The sequence below is a fragment of the Sminthopsis crassicaudata genome, chromosome X, assembly GCF_048593235.1.
Source record: "Sminthopsis crassicaudata isolate SCR6 chromosome X, ASM4859323v1, whole genome shotgun sequence".
Taxonomy (NCBI): Eukaryota; Metazoa; Chordata; class Mammalia; order Dasyuromorphia; family Dasyuridae; genus Sminthopsis; species Sminthopsis crassicaudata.
Window position 1 is genome coordinate 55,877,863 of NC_133623.1, and position 20,340 is coordinate 55,898,202.

General features: G+C 39.0%; 1 protein-coding gene across 3 annotated transcripts in view; it reads right to left on the minus strand.

The window, feature by feature from the left end:
* The window catches only part of SH2D1A (SH2 domain containing 1A), a 59,027-nt gene that overhangs the window by 13,436 nt on the left and 25,251 nt on the right, over positions 1-20,340 (minus strand). For 2 of the 3 annotated variants that reach the window (XM_074277959.1, XM_074277957.1), the window contains 4 exons: positions 13,751-13,814; positions 9,288-9,423; positions 6,869-8,383; positions 5,798-5,907 (listed from right to left, as the gene is read on the minus strand). In XM_074277959.1, coding sequence (XP_074134060.1) covers positions 8,343-8,383; positions 9,288-9,423; positions 13,751-13,814 — 241 coding nt within the window. In that variant the 3' untranslated portion in view covers positions 5,798-5,907; positions 6,869-8,342. Of the gene's footprint in view, positions 1-5,797; positions 5,908-6,868; positions 8,384-9,282; positions 9,424-13,750; positions 13,815-20,340 lie in introns of all 3 variants that reach the window. The other variant, XM_074277958.1, reaches the window with a different exon arrangement.

Genomic DNA, 20,340 nt, shown 5'->3' on the forward strand with positions numbered 1-20,340 from the left:
ACCCCTCTACCCCACTACCCCTCTACCCCACTACCCCTCTACCCCTCTACCCCCTCCCTACCCCTCTACCCCTCTACCCCTCTACCCCTCTACCCCCTCTACCCCACTACCCTCTACCCCTCTACCCCTCAACCCCTCTACCCCTCTACCCCTCTACCCCTCTACCCCTCTACCCCTCTACCCCTCTACCCACTACCCCTCTACCCACACCCCTCTACCCTACCCCTCTACCCCTCTACCCCTCTACCCCTCTACCCCTCTACCCCTCCAACCCCTCAACCCCTCTACCCCTCTACCCCTCTACCCCTCTACCCCTCAACCCTCAACCCCTCTACCCCCAACCCCTCTACCCCACACCCCTCACCCCTCAACACCCCAACCCTCAACCCCTCTACCCCTCTACCCCCAACCCCTCAACCCCACTACCCCACTACCCCACAACCCCTCTACCCCCACTACCCCTCAACCCCTCTACCCCTCAACCCCCTACCCCACTACCCCCTCTACCCCTCAACCCACAACCCCCTACCCCTCAACCCCACTACCCCACTACCCCTCAACCCACACCCCCACAACCCCTCTACCCCTCTACCCCTCTACCCCTCTACCCCCTCAACCCCTCTACCCCTCTACCCCTCTACCCCTCTACCCCTCTACCCCTCTACCCCTCTACCCCACTACCCCCACCCCTCTACCCCAACCCCACTACCCCTCTACCCCTCAACCCCTCTACCCCTCTACCCCCTACCCTCAACCCCCTCTACCCCTCTACCCACTACCCCTCAACCCCTCTACCCCTCTACCCCTCTACCCCTCTACCCCACCCTACCCCTCAACCCCTCTACCCCCTCTACCCCCTCTACCCCTCTACCCCTCTACCCCTCTACCCCTCTACCCCTCTACCCCTCTACCCCTCTACCCCTCTACCCCCTCTACCCCTCTACCCCTCTACCCCACTACCCCTCTACCCCCTCTACCCCCCTACCCTCACCCTCTACCCCTCTACCCCTCTACCCTCTACCCTCTACCCCTCTACCCCTCTACCCCTCTACCCCTCTACCCCTCTACCCCTCTACCCTCTACCCCTCTACCCCCTCTACCCCTCTACCCCTCTACCCCTCTACCCCTCTACCCCTCTACCCCCTCTACCCTCTACCCCTCTACCCCTCTACCCCTCTACCCCTCTACCCCTCTACCCCTCTACCCCTCTACCCCTCTACCCCTCTACCCTCAACCCCTCTACCCCTCTACCCCTCTACCCCTCTACCCCTCTACCCCCTACCCCTCTACCCCTCTACCCCTCTACCCCTCTACCCCTACCCCTCTACCCCTCTACCCCTCTACCCCTCTACCCCTACCCCTCTACCCCTCTACCCCTCTACCCCCTACCCCAACCCCCTACCCCAACCCCTCTACCCCACTACCCCTCTACCCCTCTACCCCTCACCCTACCCCTCTACCCCTCTACCCCTCTACCCCTCTACCCCTCTACCCCACTACCCCTCCCCTACCCCACTACCCCTCTACCCCTCTACCCCTCTACCCCTCTACCCCTCTACCCCTCTACCCCTACCCTACCCCTCTACCCCTCTACCCCTCTACCCCTCTACCCCTCTACCCCTCTACCCCTCTACCCCTCTACCCCTCTACCCCTCTAACCCCCTCTACCCCTCTACCCCTACCCCTCTACCCCTCTACCCCTCTACCCCTCTACCCCTCTACCCCTCTACCCCTCTACCCCTCTACCCCTCTACCCCTCTCCACCCCTCTACCCCTCTACCCCTCTACCCCTCTACCCCTCTACCCCTCTACCCCTCTACCCCTCTACCCCTCTACCCCTCTACCCCTCTACCCCTCTACCCCTCTACCCCTCTACCCCTCTACCCCTCTACCCCTCTACCCCTCTACCCCTCTACCCCTACCCCTCTACCCCTCTACCCCTCTACCCCTCTACCCCTCTACCCCTCTACCCCTCTACCCCTCTACCCCTCTACCCCTCTACCCCTCTACCCCTCTACCCCTCTACCCCTCTACCCCTCTACCCCTCTACCCTCTACCCCTCTACCCCTCTACCCCTCTACCCCTCTACCCCTCTACCCCTCTACCCCTCTACCCCTCTACCCCTCTACCCCTCTACCCCTCTACCCCTCTACCCCTCTACCCCTCTACCCCTCTACCCCTCTACCCCTCTACCCCTCTACCCCTCTACCCCTCTACCCCTCTACCCCTCTACCCCTCTACCCCTCTACCCCTCTACCCCTCTACCCCTCTACCCCTCTACCCCTCTACCCCTCTACCCCTCTACCCCTCTACCCCTCTACCCCTCTACCCCTCTACCCCTCTACCCCTCTCCTACCCCTCTACCCCTCTACCCCTCTACCCCTCTACCCCTCTACCCTCTACCCCTCTACCCCTCTACCCCTCTACCCCTCTACCCCTCTACCTCTACCCCTCTACCCTCTACCCCTACCCCTCTACCCCTCTACCCCTCTACCCCTCTACCCCTCTACCCCTCTACCCCTCTACCCTCTACCCCTCTACCCCTCTACCCCTCTACCCCTCTACCCCTCTACCCCTCTACCCCTCTACCCCTCTACCCCTCTACCCCTCTACCCCTACCCCTCTACCCCTCTACCCCTCTACCCCCCTACCCCTCTACCCCTCTACCCCCCTACCCCTCTACCCCTCTACCCCCCTACCCCTCTACCCCTCTACCCCTCTACCCCTCTACCCCTCTACCCCTCTACCCTCTACCCTCTACCCCTCTACCCCTCTACCCCTCTACCCCTCTACCCTCTACCCCTCTACCCCTCTACCCCTCTACCCCTCTACCCCTCTACCCCTCTACCCCTCTACCCCTCTACCCCTCTACCCCTCTACCCCTCTACCCCTCTACCCCTCTACCCCTCTACCCCTCTACCCCTCTACCCCTCTACCCCTCTACCCCTCTACCCCTCTACCCCTCTACCCCTCTACCCTCTACCCCTCTACCCCTCTACCCCTCTACCCCTCTACCCCTCTACCCCTCTACCCCTCTACCCCTCTACCCCCCTACCCCCTACCCCCTACCCCCCTACCCCCCTACCCCCCTACCCCCCTACCCCCTACCCCCCTACCCCCCTACCCCTCTCCTCTACCCCCCTACCCCCCTACCCCCCTACCCCTCTACCCCCCTACCCCCCTACCCCCCTACCCCCCTGCCCCTCTACCCCTCCCCATAAAACAAAACACAGCAACACTAAAATAAAATAAAAAGACAAACAAAACAAAAAATGAAAAACAAACTTGCAATTTTGTTTTATTTTTAATAAGGTTTAAATTAAACCAACAAAAAAAAAAGCAACTTAAAAAAAGGACAAAAGAAGTTTTAGACAATGTTAGTTCCTTCTCCCTGGGAAGTTCAAAGATAGCAAATACGAATACCTGTAATATTATAGGTCTGGTACATTACCAAAGGCAAGGAAGAAGACAAGTAATTATTGACTAGAGCTGTGCTAAGTGATTTCAGAGGTGAATTAGCATTGAACTTGAACTATAACAGCTATCTAATATTAACTCAACATTTAACTACTTCACAAGGCAAGGAACAATATACGAGAAAAAAGGGTCCTCCTTCACAAAGGAAATTCATTATGTTTGGAACACACTATGAGAATACAGGAAGAATATGAAGAATTGAAACATTGGGATATTCATACACTGGGAACATTTCAGACTAAGTATAAGTTTGACCTTTACTTGTCATAAAATTACAAGACACAGATTGTTTCTGAGCACAAGAGTGACATGAGCAGATATATCATGAAAAAAAAATTCAAAAAATCATATGGATTAGAGGGGAAAGATAGAATTTTTGGCTAGTTGCTATTATGACTGGCACAAGGGAGAATTCTGACTAACAAGCGATACAAATCATAAGTAATAAAGGATATTCTTTTTCCACACCATTGAAAAAGCTACTGCACAAACAAAATATAGAGTAAAAGGCCAAACAAATGTGGAAAATCGTCACCACACATCTTTGACAAACAAATATAAAAAAGTGATACACATATGTAAGAATAATAGCCTCTCCCCTAAAGAAGAGGCAAAATATAATAGAAAAGCTCTTCTCAAACTAAGATGTAAAGAATCAATAAATAACCACATGGAAAAATTTTCCAACTCACTAGGAATACAGGATAAAGTACAATATTTGAGATTTACCCTCACAGACATCAGATCTGTAAAGTTGTTGAAAGATGAAAACAGCCATTGTTGGTAGACAGATACAGTAACAGTTGAACCAGCATTCCAAGGCGCAACTATTTTTCAGAAAACCATTTCAAATTATAACCAATATATCCCTCAAATGTACGTAACTAAGTCCAATATTTAGGCAACAGATTCAAAGACAAACTACAAACAAAATAGGCATTCATTTTCTGGAAAATAACTTTCAAAAACCTAGAATCTAAGTCTCCAGACACTGTAAATGATACATTGACAACAGTACACACGTACTTGTATTACCCAATGCAGAATGAAATTGGCAAAATCAGAACAATTTATAAGACGAGTATGATTATAAGGGGGGAAACTTGTAAAGACCTCAGAATTCTGGCCAAGGCAGCAACCAATAACTTCAAAAAGACAATCGTCACCACTCACCACAGAGGTGGCAGAGTTCAACAAAGCCAATGTGTTTCTCTGTTTTTCCACAAAGGAAGCCTTTCCCCCCCCCAGTATGTTGGGAGATAGACAATCTATGAGGAGATAACAGACATGAATACAAAAAAATATCGATTTAAACATTTATAAATGGTGCACACGAGTGGCAATGAGGAACATATGAGATTAGTGGCAGCATAAGTGGAAAGGAAGGTAGACATTCAAAAGATGCTACAGATATAAGGACTCATTAAATCCAACATGAATTTTTACTTTTCTTTCACCCAACAAAGTTATTACAATCACTTTCCATCAAACAAACCGTTCATAAAACTCTACAAGTTCAAAGCCAGCAACACTTTATGCTTCTAGGAAAATACTTAGGACCAAGTGGTACAAAAGCATTTAGTCAACGGAAGGCACAAAATATGCAATATAAAAACTAAACAATCTTCCAGAGATTTTTTTTTGTCTGTAGGATCTTTTTCTACAAGTAGTTTTCAAAGGAAACATTAACTCTTGCTAGATTATATCATACCATCATTCTATTGCATACCTCATAGCATACCTCAAACCTAACATGAAATCACCAAGTAGAAAATTCTCTTATTAGTATGGTTTTACTTCTCTTCTCTCAGAGCCTCAGCAAAAATCCTATAAGTACAATATTCATTTTACAAATGAGAAAACTGTGGCCCACATTTCAGTGAGTGGCGGAGCCCGTACTAAAATCCAAGTCTTCAGATTCCATGTCATCTTAAAACACAAGATCTTATATTGCCTCTATGCTAATCCTCTCACCACCGGAGGCGTGCCAATTACAGAAAAAGATGTTCATCAAGATGTTTTTTCATCAACATACCGCTTTTAGGGTCAAGTAACCAAATGAACATCCAATCACTTACTACAGCTTTGGCTGATGGCGCACAACACAGAAAATAGCTAACTAAGTCAATATCACCTCCTAGTCTCTATGTATACGCTTTACAAGAATGGCGGGTATAGGCAGTGGCAACTGAGACTCATCACGCCAGTGGACAGAATGTGCTTTGTGGACCTTGATGTACTCAGGAATTGGGAGTTTTACCTAATTATGAAATTCATTAGATGCATGTTTAAACATTAAAGAGTTGAAGTAGGTACTCACTCTATTTGTCTTCCATCATCTCCACCACAGAAGCTCCATTAAACTGTTCTTTCATTTACACCCAAAGGCAGCATTTTTCACACACCATTGCAAACAGTCCAAGTCCCAACCTGTGACAGACACAATTAGGCAAGTTTACTCTTTACTAACCTTTTCACCGGCCAAAGACTTTCTCTATCAAGTAGAAATTTCAAAGGAAATCAACAAATATTCATTAAGTTTTCACATTCCCCCCAGATTTACCTATTGGGTTTTTTTTTTCGACCCAGAAAAGCTGACAGCAAAGCACGGCAAAGACTCAGCTTGGAAGTCTGGCTCTCCTGCTTATAAACAGTGCGATCCTGTCAACAACTTTGCAGCCCATTTTCCCATCCAAAAGGAAAAAAAAAAAAAAAAAGATAAAACCTCATCGGCCTAAAGTAGTTATGAGGGTCGAATGAGATAATATTGATAGGAGACCATCTTTAAACCAATGAAGGTAAGAGGTAATCAATTTATCTTCCTAACATTCTACAACATTTTTTATGTGGCAGAGATATGCTGTTTGCACAAAAGTACAAAGAAAAAACAACTCCTGACAAGTACTAAGTATGTTACTAATGGTAATAGATGGTAAAGAAAAATTTACCAGTGGTAATCCAGCCAAAGAAAATGAAGACAAAGACACCTGCTGGTCTGAGAGTACCAAAATCTTATTCGAGGAATGGTTGAATCGATCTAATAACATTAAGAAGACTTTCAAGCAATGCCTCCTTTAAGTATTTTACTCGACTCTTTCCTACAAGATAAAGGGGCATTTGCTAAAGAACTTTCAGTCTCTGAGTTGGAAGGCACCTTAGCACCCTGTTAAGTTCCACCAACCCCTCTCTAACTGGTTCCCTACAAAACCCACCAATAATTTCTTAGCATTTACTACAAGAGATCTAGGATCTGATTGAGGCAAATACTAGGCCTATAAGTATAGCTCGCTACTCGTCTGTGCTCTCCCTTGAGGGAGATGCACTTTTTCTAGTCGTACATTTCTCTGATTCAAAGTAAGCTCTTTTCACTTGTACAGTTCTCTCTACTTACATTTGCCCACACCTCCCCATGCTGCAGAGAGAGCCACTTTAATTCTTCAGCAGCCATGTCCGATCAAGTCCTAGTCCTTTGTGGGATATAAAGATGACTAGATTCTCCCAAGAACAAAATGGCAGCCAAAGAACCTTTGGCAGCTTCTTCCACACAGGAAAGGCTTCTAATATGACCGATAATGTTCTAGGTCTGCTGTCCAAGAACGATATAGATAAGCTCATCACCAGTGCTGGCCACTTGAGAAAGAATTCCTTGGCCACATCAGCCGGGGGGGGTGGGGGGGGGGGAATGAAACTACAAATAGTTAGAAAATACAACGAAAAGTCCATATCGAAATAAAATATTCCAAGTGCCTTTGGAAGCTGATGTGATCAATTTGCTTCCAAGGGACCCCAAAAAAGCGGGGAAAATAGACTTCTCAAGGGCTACATACAACAATCCCCGAGGACAATAAGTTTTTGGCTCTCCGACAAACTTAACGTGCCAAGCTCTAAAACCTCACAAAATGTACCTGACTATTTCAGACATATACTTCAAAATGAATTCAAACATTAACTAATTAATGAACTTTCTATCAATATACATTGGACATATAAGTAGATTGCTAAGGATACTAATGGAATTATTTACAAGCATTTAACTCATTTCCTAACAGGAACTTGAAAGGAACAACAAAAGCGCTGAAAGCCAGCCGTCCCAAGAACTTGTCTTTTTCAAATTTAAAGCTGCAATTAACAATTCAAGTTTGTGTGGTAGCGGCAAGTCCAGCAGGAAAGAATTTGGCCCAAAGCAAGACAAGAACAGCTATTACAAATCCTTAGTCAAATAGCAATATGGGCATATTTTTTCTTCTGCAGGTTCTTACCCAAGACTGACCGGCAGGTTTAACTGATCAAAATAATGCCCAAGATTTTTTTCAGAAAGAAACGAAAAGGATGAGTATAACTTACTAAGTGCTACCATATTTAATCAAAACTGCCAAATATCCCATGTGGAACACAATGGGTGATACATGCCTGAGGTTAAAAAAAAATTTAGCCAAGTAATAATTAAAAAGAAAATCAATGAATCCCAAAAATACTTTACCAAGAAGTATGTTTTGACTAAGTTTTTATTGTTAGTAAAAAATTACCTGACATTAAAATATTTTTTCAATCTACTCACTAGGTTCTGAAATCATTCTTTGTTTTAAAGCCAAACATTTCCTATTTGTACATATATAACTGAAGAAAGTACATAACATACTAAGGCAATAGAATTTTGCTCCCTATTCTCATTTTAAAATTCCATATTACATGAAAAAACCATGGACATTTTAATTTCAGGCTAGAAGCTTCCATTAAAAGAACGTCATTTTCATAAATGAATTTGTTCCTCACTTAATTTCATCTACAATATACACAAGATAAGGGGTTATATACAAGAGAAAACTCCTAAAGGCTTATTTAAATTATCTAAAATAAATGTGTTTTCATGGTGCTGTCATGTTGACATCAGGGTTTTGTCTTCTCCCTAAAGGAAAATAATCACAAAAAAGTTAGCATTAAATGGTAAAACATTTATTAAAAAAAAAAAAAAAAAAAAAAAAGTTCTGATTATTCACACCATAGAGATACCACCTTTACTTCAAATAAATAATACTTAAGTGTAATTCACTTACAAGTATGGAATACAACAAATACAAATTGCAGTTGTCTGCATTTCTATGGTAAATACTTTTTTCATCATTTCATTTTTTGATTTCAGCTAAGCCATCGACCTAGGTTCTTATTGTGGGATATATAAGTAAAATTCAAATAGCTCCATTCACTCTTCAACATTAACTTTGATACTAGACAAATATATGAATTTGACAATTGTGGCTCCCAAAAAAATACACTGCCAGTTTACAGCTACGCAATTAAATAATAAGAATATCCTCATGAAGGGGATATGATAAGTCAGTGGAATAATAAAAACTACTCGCTTGAATTTAATTTGCCACAATAAAGCCTTATTCAACTATAACCTGTGATCATGTGAACAGACTGACAATCATCTATAGATCATCTACGGGGAGAGAGAGGGAGTAAATATGATGGTTCAAAAAGATATCTGGCTCACAACTTCCTATTTAATGGAATCTCAATTGATCAAGTTAAATTATATTGATGGAAGAACAGGAAAGGGCAAAAAAAGAAAAAAAAAAGAAACTAGTAACAGTTCTCGGAAATTTAGAAAATTTATCAATTAACTTCACCAAAAGTTCCTAGTATGCTAGGATATTAACATCAGAGCCTACAAACATCCACCTCTCAACAATCCATGAGGCATGGATCCAATGTCATTTTTCAAATACAATTTCCATCCGGTCAGTTAACTTAAATGATTTATACACCAGTATAGTAAAAGACCAACTTAAGTATACTTACAATACCTTGTGTATCTTGAGGTGAAGGCTGCTTTTCTACTGGATACTGTAAAGGTATTACAATGCCTTGATCCGGCTTCTGAAATGCTGAAATGAGATTTTTTATTTTCCGGAATAATCGTTTTTGTACCCCAGGTGCAGTCTGTAAAATAAAGTATCAAGCAGAGAGTTCATCTAGCTCATAATGGTACAAAGGAACTATGAAAGTGGCTAAGGTTACCTAGAGAGCTTATGTGTGTGGTGCTTGTTCAAATATTTGAAATCCAAAAGAGAACAATATCCTTTTGAGTTAGTCAATTTTTCCTCTGTAAGAGCTGCTAATGAGCTGTCCTTTCAATTCTCCCAAGGGTGGGAAGGGTAGAATTAGTTAGCACATACTCTTTGCTCACCTCATGACGCTTCCTGTCACCTACTATATAGCCCTACCCTCCGAGGATATATAAGCCATTACACACAATCAATTCACCAATAAAGATGGTGATCTCAAATATAGCAAATACAGACCTCACAGGTTGTTAATTTAAAAAAAAAAAACTGAAAAATAAAACCACAACAGCATATTTGCCCCGTCAAGCAGAATATACACTTTGTTTTCATATTCTATCTATTATGCATGTCTTTCATGTCCCTCTTCCTTGAGGAACTTCTCTACCCACCTTAAATTGTTTTGCCCTCAAATACATCATTGAATTAAGATGCTTTCTGCAAAATCGCAATGAAACATAAAGCAAGATTTCTTTACTTGTCTTTTAAAAGAGCTAGTTTTCCATGGATGAGAACCAAAACAACACTGTATCAGATATCGGTCCTCATGTTTACACGCCACTCACAATTAACTATAAAAAGCTGAGGATATGAACCAAGCTTTAGCCAGAAGCTCAAAACTGTCATTTTAATGAAATGACAATTTCTCTCAACCATTATTAGTTTGAAAGCATGCTATTTTAGACTTGCTCCATGAGGACTTTTGAAGGGCAGTAGAGATGTGGAAAATGGATTGGGTGGGGTGTTTTTTTGTTTATTTTGGTTTGGTTTGTTTTGTTTACTTGAGGGAGTATAAGTTTCTCTACAAGAAACAAAAAGGGAAAAACACTGAAAAGCACTGTCTTATCAACTTGATCATTCCTTATATTAAAAAAGGAGATTTTTTTAAATTATCAAGATTTTCTTTTACTTTTATGTTCACAGTAAATTTCTAACCATAGGTAGAAAGGAGAGCCTCAATACATAAGCAGCTACTAAATTTATTCTCTAACCCAGCTTAACATGAAAAAACCTCTCCGTCGTACTAATGGAGGGGATTTCTCCTATCATCTCTACTATTCCTTGGCCTTTCTTGCTCTACTGTTAGTTCGTATTTAACTAAGGGATAGAAAATAATTCTTTAAGTAGCCTATAAATGGGAATCGTATTCTGAGTATCCTTGCCATGCATCCCTCCATGAACATCGATAATCAAGAGTTCACTGCTTCTCTTAGCCACAGAGAAGTTCCTTTACAAAAAAGAAACTCTCATCTGAGCTTATGTGACCACTCTCACACGTACCCAACAGCGAGAGCTTTGAATTCATGTTAAGTCATCCAAACTATAAGAGTGGGGGCCTTATAAATGGAATATTTTCCACACTTTTTCCTCTCCAAAGCATTTTTTTTTTTATTTTTTAACTAATTTTATCCAGACCAAAAAATAGGCAAGGCAGACATTGTCATTCTCATTTTACAGATAAAGTACGTTAGAAGATAAGGAATTAAATTACTCGCATCTGGTAATACAGTAGGTAAATGGAAAAAAAAAAAAGAAAATCCAAGTCCACCATTTCCCAAACAAGCTTTTTTTTTTTCTTTCAATTCAGTTGGCTCCAACAAAATCTGGAGTTAGCACTCAAATAACAGACTACCACCAACATGAAAAAAATTAAATTGACATTTTTTTTCCATCATTCTTATGGCTTATAATACCATTATCAGTAATTACATCTTCTCTGTGGCTAAGAAAAGCAGTGAACTCTTGATTATCCGTGTTCATGGAGGGATGCATGTTAAGGATACTCAGAAAACTATTCCCATTTATAGGCTACTTGAAGAATTATTTTCTATTCCTTAGTTAAATGCCAACTAACAGTAGAAGAAAGGCCAAGGAATAATAGAGATGGTAGGACAAATCCACTCCACTATTAAAAATTCATTGTAAGTTATCTACATGTGAATATAATCTAGGGGCCTAGATAAATAATTATTTCCACATATTAATGATTTAATACCTTTTTTTTTTTTTTTTTTTTTTTTTTTTTTAAACCAGAGGTTGGCCGATATGAAGTATCCTAGGGCCACGATCGAGTCCATGACGCTAATCTCTGAGTTACACTACTAAGGGCATTTATTTTCTATACTTTATGTGAATGCATGTTCTTATGGCAACTCAGTTTCACCATTTAAGAAAAAAAAAAAAAAAAAAAAAACCTCATACCACCAGTCCATATTCCCAACACTTTTGTTATCTTCACAGAAGTGTTGACATTTTTTTCTGCCTTAAGAGAAAGCTAAATCACTGTTCCAAGAAGTAATATAAATCTTGTACTCATTTAATAGATTTCAAAAACAGAAGGCCTAAGAATTTCACCAACACTTCCAGATCTTGGTGCCGAGCCGATTAAATATGATTCATATTTGGGTATTCCCCATGTGGTCAGATCTCAATTATTCAATAAAAATCGCCTAGTCTCCAAACTTCTTCCTTCCTATCCATCCTTCAGGAACACATCAACGGGTAAACTAGTTTAAGAGCCACATCAGCAAAGACTGAAGAGGGGGAAAATTACTAGGAAAGAAAATTCAACGTGCCTTCCAAAAACCAAACACAACTTAGGGATGATCCTCTGCCACTTCCGTTCCGTTAAAGCAAATAATTGGCATTGTACAACATTATTCAATATTAAAATTCACAGTACTTTCATGTTCAATGGACCTTCTCCCCATTAGCATCATCAAAAACACATGACATGTCAACTTATACATAGCCCTATGCCAAAGCATAGTGAAAAATAAGTTTAAAACAAGATGTCCTTGAGCCATGAGGATTTTCCATCACACATGTATAATGTGTTACACCACTACAATTACTAATACCAAGTACAAGGGAAGATTAAGTTTTCAAACATCTGCCAAGTTGATTTTTTTTTTTTTAAAGGCACAAATAAGTTCTTATTGGAAATCACGCAGTTTTTCTACCATTTTACATCACAACATTAGCTTACTTGATAATATCACAACTTTTTTTTTTTTTAAGCTTACACCAGCATTTATAGTTGGACTCTTAAAAATTTCTCACATTGTGTTGAGACACCTATAGAACTTAAGTTGCAAATATTTCTCATATTTTAAAGTTTTTCTTACCTGGGGATGTTATAGATGTGATTGAAAACAAATTCATAGAAAATTCTCTAAAAATCATTATCTAAATGCATACAGGACTCAACATTTTACTAAAATGTATTTTTACTACAGTATTTTTTATTCAATTCTCTCACTCCCAAGCTCACTTCTTCCTTCATCCCCCTAAGAAAAAAGACTACTAATACATATTAATGAGAGTCACGCCTTTAGCCAATGCACAAGTACAGCAAAAATAATAGTAACCATCATGATAAGCTTACTATGAAGAAATGTACATAAACATTAATGTATGCAAAGTACCCAATAGTAAGCTACTTTTTAATAAAAGGAGGACTGTTCCAAAGGGTCAGGAATCCACAAAAGCATTTGTGGTCAAAGATTTTTCTTTCAAGGTTCTTTATGATCACATCAAAATACCTTAGGTAATATGGAAAATCAATGAGTTCTATACACACCACAGTTTATCTGTATTCTGCCCAATCTTCAAGCCCCATTTCAAGACTTCCCTCTTTCATGAAGTTATATTGTAGAGAAATAGTTTCTGAATCAGAGGTTACACAAGGAAGAAATCTTGGATTGACCAAATATTATCTCACCTTATTGTTTCAAGGGAGTGATCTTGTCTACCCAATGAGATCACAGGTTCCTCCAGGACAGAAGGAACTCTGATCTCTCCTTTCTAACAACTTGAGTATCAACCTGGGCATGTGGGCTCACAAACATTTTCTTATTCATTTTACCTATACACTTGATATCTGCTTTGTATTTGGAAATTTCTGAAGAAAAAATAAAATCTCGTACTTTTTTGGCAATTTCATATACTCCCTGAAAATTAGGTACTAAATAATAATAAATTAGTGTCTCTGGAGGCTTCTTCGTGATATGCCAGCATTTTTGAATTTCGCTACTACAAAGATGTCATCATATAGCTGTGCTATGGTAAATTGCTTATGTAAAAATATTTCTGTGCCATACGATTCAATTGCTCTTAGGTAAAAACTGCCTAAATTCCACATACATCATTGCCTCTCACAGAAAAGCATAAATAAAAGAAAAAAAAAAAAAAAAACAATATACCTCAGCACTCCAAGAACCCGTTTCTGACTGGGACACTCGGTAGGTGTAAATGTAACCTTGATACCTGTGAAAGAATAAACTTCCATTACTGAAAAAATTCAACATACATGTGCCCTATATTTAAGGGAACATGAAATCTAAACATTTGGCATATCGATAAATGAATTTTGTCTTCTGATCACTGCATTCTTAGGGACAATGGGATCACAGATCAAACTGGACTCATAGAACATTATGAGTAGAGAATATTTTGGTGATCATCTTGTCTAATGCCCTTATTTCACAAATGAAACAGAAGCATACAGACCGAATTGACTCACCCAAGATGACAAAGCAAGTTACTGATAACATTCAGACTTAAATCCAGCTCTCCGACCTCTCCTATACCATAGCTGCCTTCAGACAATGTTATATACCACATAACAACAGCAACAAGGAAATAATAATACCTAACACTTGGATAATGCTTTAGGTTTACATGTGGTGTTTTTAACTCCTCACAACAGTCCTATGAGGCAGATGTTATTATCCTCACTATATAGAAGAAGAAATTGAGGTTGGGGAAGTTAAGCGATTTGGGCAGGGCCACTCACCTGTTAAGATTCTGAATCACTATCTGAATTCAGGTTTCACTGACCATGTTACCTAGATGCCACCACACAATTTACAATAAAATACATTTTTTAAAATTTATCAAAACATTTTGTTTCTCAGTCACCTATGTTTCCTCCTCTCTCTTCCCTTCCTCCCAGAAGGACATTCCTTAATTTTCTAAGGCAAATACTTTATATATAAAAAAAAAAGAGACAAAAATTAAGTAAAATTCATCAGTACATAAAAAAATGCCATAATTTTTATGCCATGATCTATAATTATGGATCCCTTCACTTCTACTACTAAGTAGAAATCACATGTCTTCTCATGTCTTTGTAGGGGCAAAGTTTGTGCTTGATTTTTGCAATAGTCATTTTCAGCAACTTGTAACATAGATGGATCTTATTTAACCGACTGCTTACTTCACTTATCATTTCATGCATCTTTCCATGTTTTTTCCTAGTTTACCATAATTTTTAAAGAGGCACTGGTACCTAATTTTAATCTTCTTCACACAAAAAAGTCCCCTTCCTAATGCCAAATTGCTTCTACTTAGGACAAACTAGTCACAGTAAAGCTTAACATGAATTACTTGGAAAATTAGTGAAACCAATGAAGTTTCTACATTTGGTTAAACTGCCAAGTCTTCCTAAATAGAAGTACTTCTTAAAGAAGTACAATTTGTATCAAACATGTTTATGTTGAAAATTAGGTAGTAACAAAATACTTGGTTTGGTCTATTAAATAGGACAAATGTTCTTCCTTTATTATTGTTTACCTGGTATGAGATTCTTCAATCCAAGTTATTTGAGAGAAATTAATGAGATCTAAATGAGACTGCTGTTTATTTCATTAGTGTCCTGATCATTCATCTCCACCTTAAGTTGTTTTTTTAGCTGGAACACTAAATATGCATGCCAATATAACACTCACAAAGACAGAAGATATCAAAACACTCCGTAAACACAAGATCACATTCAATGATTCCCTGTTACATCTGTATCTTAGTGCCTGCTCTTCCTCAACTATTTTTTAAGTCCTCTTTCATCCAGTTCCTTACCTAAAACTACTCTCTCCAAAGTTCATAGTGATGCACTGCCAAAACAAAGAGTTTTCCTCGATTCTTATTATTTTTGATTTCTCTAGAATGGCAGATACTGTTCAACAGTCACCCTCCTCCTCCATACTCTCTCCTATTTAGGATCTCATGATAGGATCTCTTCTCTCCCCTGCCCTACCCCCAGGATCTTAGAGAAGTAGAAGTATGACAGGTAGGAGGAGATCTATTTCATTTGCTGGTTCATTACCCATATCATCCCCTAACTGTGGATAAACAATACTCTTTACCCTCATCAGCTCCCAAGGACTGAATTGTCTCTAAGCATATGACTCGCAACTCCTCATATTCAGTCCTAGCCTCCCCCATGGCTTCTCAACTACCTAGTGGAGATTTCAAACTCTTCTCTAATCCATACTCCTCACACAGTGCAAAAGTGATTCTTAAATCTAACCACTTCATTTTCCAGTTTTGATAAACTCCAGTGGTTCCCCATTACCCTCAAAACCAAATGTAAACTAACCAATTTGACATTCATCACATTGCCCATGCCATCTTTCTAGTCTTACTCCCCTTTCATACAACCTGTATTCAGTCCAGTAATACTGGCTTTCAACAGTGTTCATAGAAGACTCCCTACATCCCAACCCCATGCCTCTTAATTGGACAATTGGACAATTAAGCATCCAGCATGCCCGAGGGGGATTCCAACAATCATCATCTTCTTCTCTCCCATCTTAGGCTTCTTACATGACAATACTTCATAATTTTTGGAGTAGTACAGAACTAGAAAAAAAAAACATTAGATCCTTATCAATTTATAAATACTTCATTAAGTTGTATAAAGAAACATGAATACTGCTAGGGTGTGTGAACATGTATAATTCATGTGCAGTTAGCTGACATTAGACATTGGCCAAGCTCAGCTTCTTAAAATATGTTTCATAACCTCATACGGATTCTTGTAATTGAATGTGGGGGTCATGAAATGATGTTTTGTTATCTGTAAGTTTTTGATTTGCAGACCATAAAAATAAAAATTTTTCAGGTGAAGAGAGGTCTCAAGTAGAAAAAAAAAAAATGTGGGAAGCCCTGGGGTAATATGTCAAGTTCATCACTATCTCTTATTCTAGGAAGTATTTCTTTCTTGGTACCATACATTTTTCAAAAAAAAGTTAGTGCTCAATATAGTATCAAGAATGCTACAGCCAGACAAAGTCTTTTGCATAATCCTTATTCTGATCTCTAAAGTAAGGCACATGCCGAATTTAAAATTGAAATCTTGTCAGGAACAAGGCAAGAATTTTGACTTCTATTTTTCAATACTGAAACTTGAATTTTAAACAAATTTGGATTAAGAAACAACTCCATTCCATTTCCCTTAGAGGAAGTGATTAGAGGAAATAATCCCAGAAAGAAGGTATATTAAATTCTTAGCAGGAATATGACTAGAATAAACATACTAAATCTCCCATTTGTAGAATAAGTCTCTAAAACTAAAAAGGATGATGAATTTACTTTTCTATCAAGACAACTCTGTTCAAACGCATTAGTTGGTTTTCTGAAGAATGGGTAAGACCTTGTCTTTCAGTTAAGCAGTAACTTTGATTTCAATAATTGAGAAATCTTTTTATCATCAACACTTCCAATATTAACAAAGCTCCCTCAGATTTTTCAGTGAGCAAAAGCTCTTTTAACAATCTCTCTAAAAGCTCTTTACTTATTTCAGTTGAAAGGAAAGTAGAACTAAACAAGGAATATCACATACAAGAGCAACTCTCACTGTGACCCAAGTGTGGACAACTGAAACCCAGAGAAAACCCTCAAACTTCATTTTTGTATCTCATTGGGGGAGAGACACACAGACAGACACACACAGAGACAGACACACACAGAGACAGAGAGTTCTAAGCAAGAAAGCTGAAGGAGCACCTAATCCAGCCTCTCATTTCACAGAGAAGGTAACTAAAGAAAAATTATTCTCTCAAAGGGGAAAATACCTAGTAATTGAAGCCTAACCTTTAGTTTCTTTAGCTATGCCAGACTGACCACTGACAAACTACCATACCTTCCATAATTATCTCCTCTGTCACTAATTTGACATTTGATCCCTATATATAGGACTCAAGAGAAACCTAAAAAGGTGACAAAAAAAAGTCTTGGGAAACTATATTTCTGTTATAAGGATATATAAAGAACACATATTATTTGTTCTAAGAACTGGAAGTGGAAAGGAAATTGTACCAGAAAAAGGATAAAGTGGGGAGTATTACATCTCATGAAGAGGCAAAGGAAACCTATTATATCTGAGAGAAAGAATGGAGGGGTAGGAACATAGTGTGTATCATATTCTCATTAGAATTGGTTTAAAGAGAAAAATATAGACATATTCCATTTATGGTAAAACTCCTTCCACTTCATTGAAAAGTAGGAGGGGAAAAGTAAAAAAAAGGAAAGAGTAAGCTAAGTGGAAGGAAATATAGAAATTGTGAGGAAAAGGGGTAAAATGGGGGAGGAACTTTAAAGTGGGGGGGATACTAAAAAGGGAAGGCTGTGAGAAGCAAGTGGTGTTCACAAGTTTAATACTGGGGAGGGGGGTAAGGGGAAAGGAAAGGAGAAAAGCATAAGCAGGGATTAATAAGATGGCAAATAATATAGAATTAGTCATTTTAACCATAAATGTGAATGGGGTAAACTGCCCCATAAAGAATAAGCGGTTAGCAGATTGCATTAAAAGCCAGAATCCTACAACATGGTGTTTACAGGAAACACATGAAGCAGGGCGATACATATGTAGTAAAAGTAAAAGGTTGGAGCAGAATCTACTATGCTTCAGGAAAGTTAAAAAAAAAAAGCAAGGGTAGCCATCCTGATCTCAGATAAAACAAAAGCAAAGTTGATCTAAATAAAAGAGATAAGGAAGGGCAACTTTATCTTGCTAAAAGGTAGAATAGATAATGAAGTAATATCAATATTAAACATATGTACCAAGTGGTGTAGCATCTAAATTATTTTTCTTTTTAATTAATTTATTTTATAGCTTTTTATTTACAAGATATATACAAGGGTAATTTTTAAGCATTGACATTTGCAAAACCTTTTGTTCAAACTTTTCCCCTCCTTCCCCCCCACTCCCTCCCCCAGATAGCAGGTTGACCAATACATGTTAAATAATAAGCTAAATACAATACATACACATGTCCATACAGTTATTTTGCTGTATAAAAACAATTGTACTTTGAAATAGTGTGCAACTAGCCTGTGATTTGTGAAGGAAATCAAAAGGCATCTAAATTCTTAAAAGAGAAATTAAGGGAGCTACAAGAATACACAGCAAAACTATAATAGTATAAGAGCTCAACCTTGTACTCTCAGAAATATATAAATCAAACCACAAAACAAATAAGAAATAAGTAAAAGAGGTAAACAGTATACTAGAAAACTTAAATATGATAAATCTTTGGAGAAATTAAATGAAGACAGAAAGGACTATACTTTCTTCTTGGCAATTCATGGAACCTATACAAAAATTGACCATATATTAGGATATAAAAGCCTCAAATTCAAATGCAGAAAGGCAGAAATAGTAAAGGAATCTTGTCAGACCACGATGCAATGAAAATAACATTCAATAAAAAGCCAGGGGAAAATAGGCCAAAAAAAATTGGAAACTAAATAATCTCATAGTAAAAAATGGGTGAAACAGCAAATCATAGACATAATAACTTTACCCAAGAAAATGACTATAATGAGACATCATAACAAAATGTGTGAGATGCCGCCAAAGTGGTATCAAGGGAAAATTTTATCTCTCTAGAGGCCTATTTGCACTAAATAGATAAAGAGAAGGTCAATGAATTTGGCTTACAACTAAAAATGGTAGAAAAAGAAACAAATTAAAAACCTCCAAACACAAAACTCGAAATTCTAAAAATAAAAGGAGAGCTTAATAAAATTGAAAGTAAAATACTACTGAATTAATTAATAAAACTGAGTTGGTTCTAAAGGGGGGGAAAAAAAAAAATCGATAAACCCTTAGTAAATTTGATTTTAAAAAGGAAAGAGGAAAATCAAATCATTACTCTAAAAATGACAAGGGAGAACTTGCCACTACTGAAGAGAAAATTAGAGTATTAATTAGGAGTTACTATACCTAACTTTATGCCAAGAAATTCAATAACTTAAATGAAATGGAACAATACCTTCAAAAATATAGCTTGCCCAGATTAACAGAGGAAGAAGTAAATAGTCTAAATAGTCCCATTTCAGAAAAAGAAATAGAACAAGCTATTAACCAACTCGTAAGAAAAAATTCCCCAGGACCAGATGGGTTTACATGTGAATTCTAGCAAACATTTAAATAACATTTAACCCCAATGCTATACAGACTATTTGAAAAAATAGGGAATGAAGGAGTCCTACCAAATTCCTTTTATGATACAGACATAGTACTGATACCTAAACCAGGTATGTTGAAAATGGAGAAAGAAAATTATAGACCAATCTCCCTAATGAATATCGATGCTAAAATCTCAAATAATATATTAGCAAAAAAGATTACAGAAAATCATCCTGAGGATAATACATTATGACCAAGTAGGATTTATACCAGGAATACAAGGCTGGTTCAATATTAGGAAAACTATTAGCTTAATTGACTATATCAATAACCAAATTAACAAAAATCATCATCTCAATAGATACAGAAAAAGCATTTGATAAAATCAAACATGCATTCCTACTGAAAACACTTTAGAGCATAGGAATAAATGGACTATTCCTTAAAATAGTCAAGAGTATATATTTTAAACCATCAGTAAGTGTCAGTAAGTAATGGGGATAAACTAGAACCATTCCAAGTAAGATCAGGAGTGAAACAAGTTTGCCTACTATCCCCATTGTTATTCAATATTGTATTAGAAATGCTAGCCTCGACAAT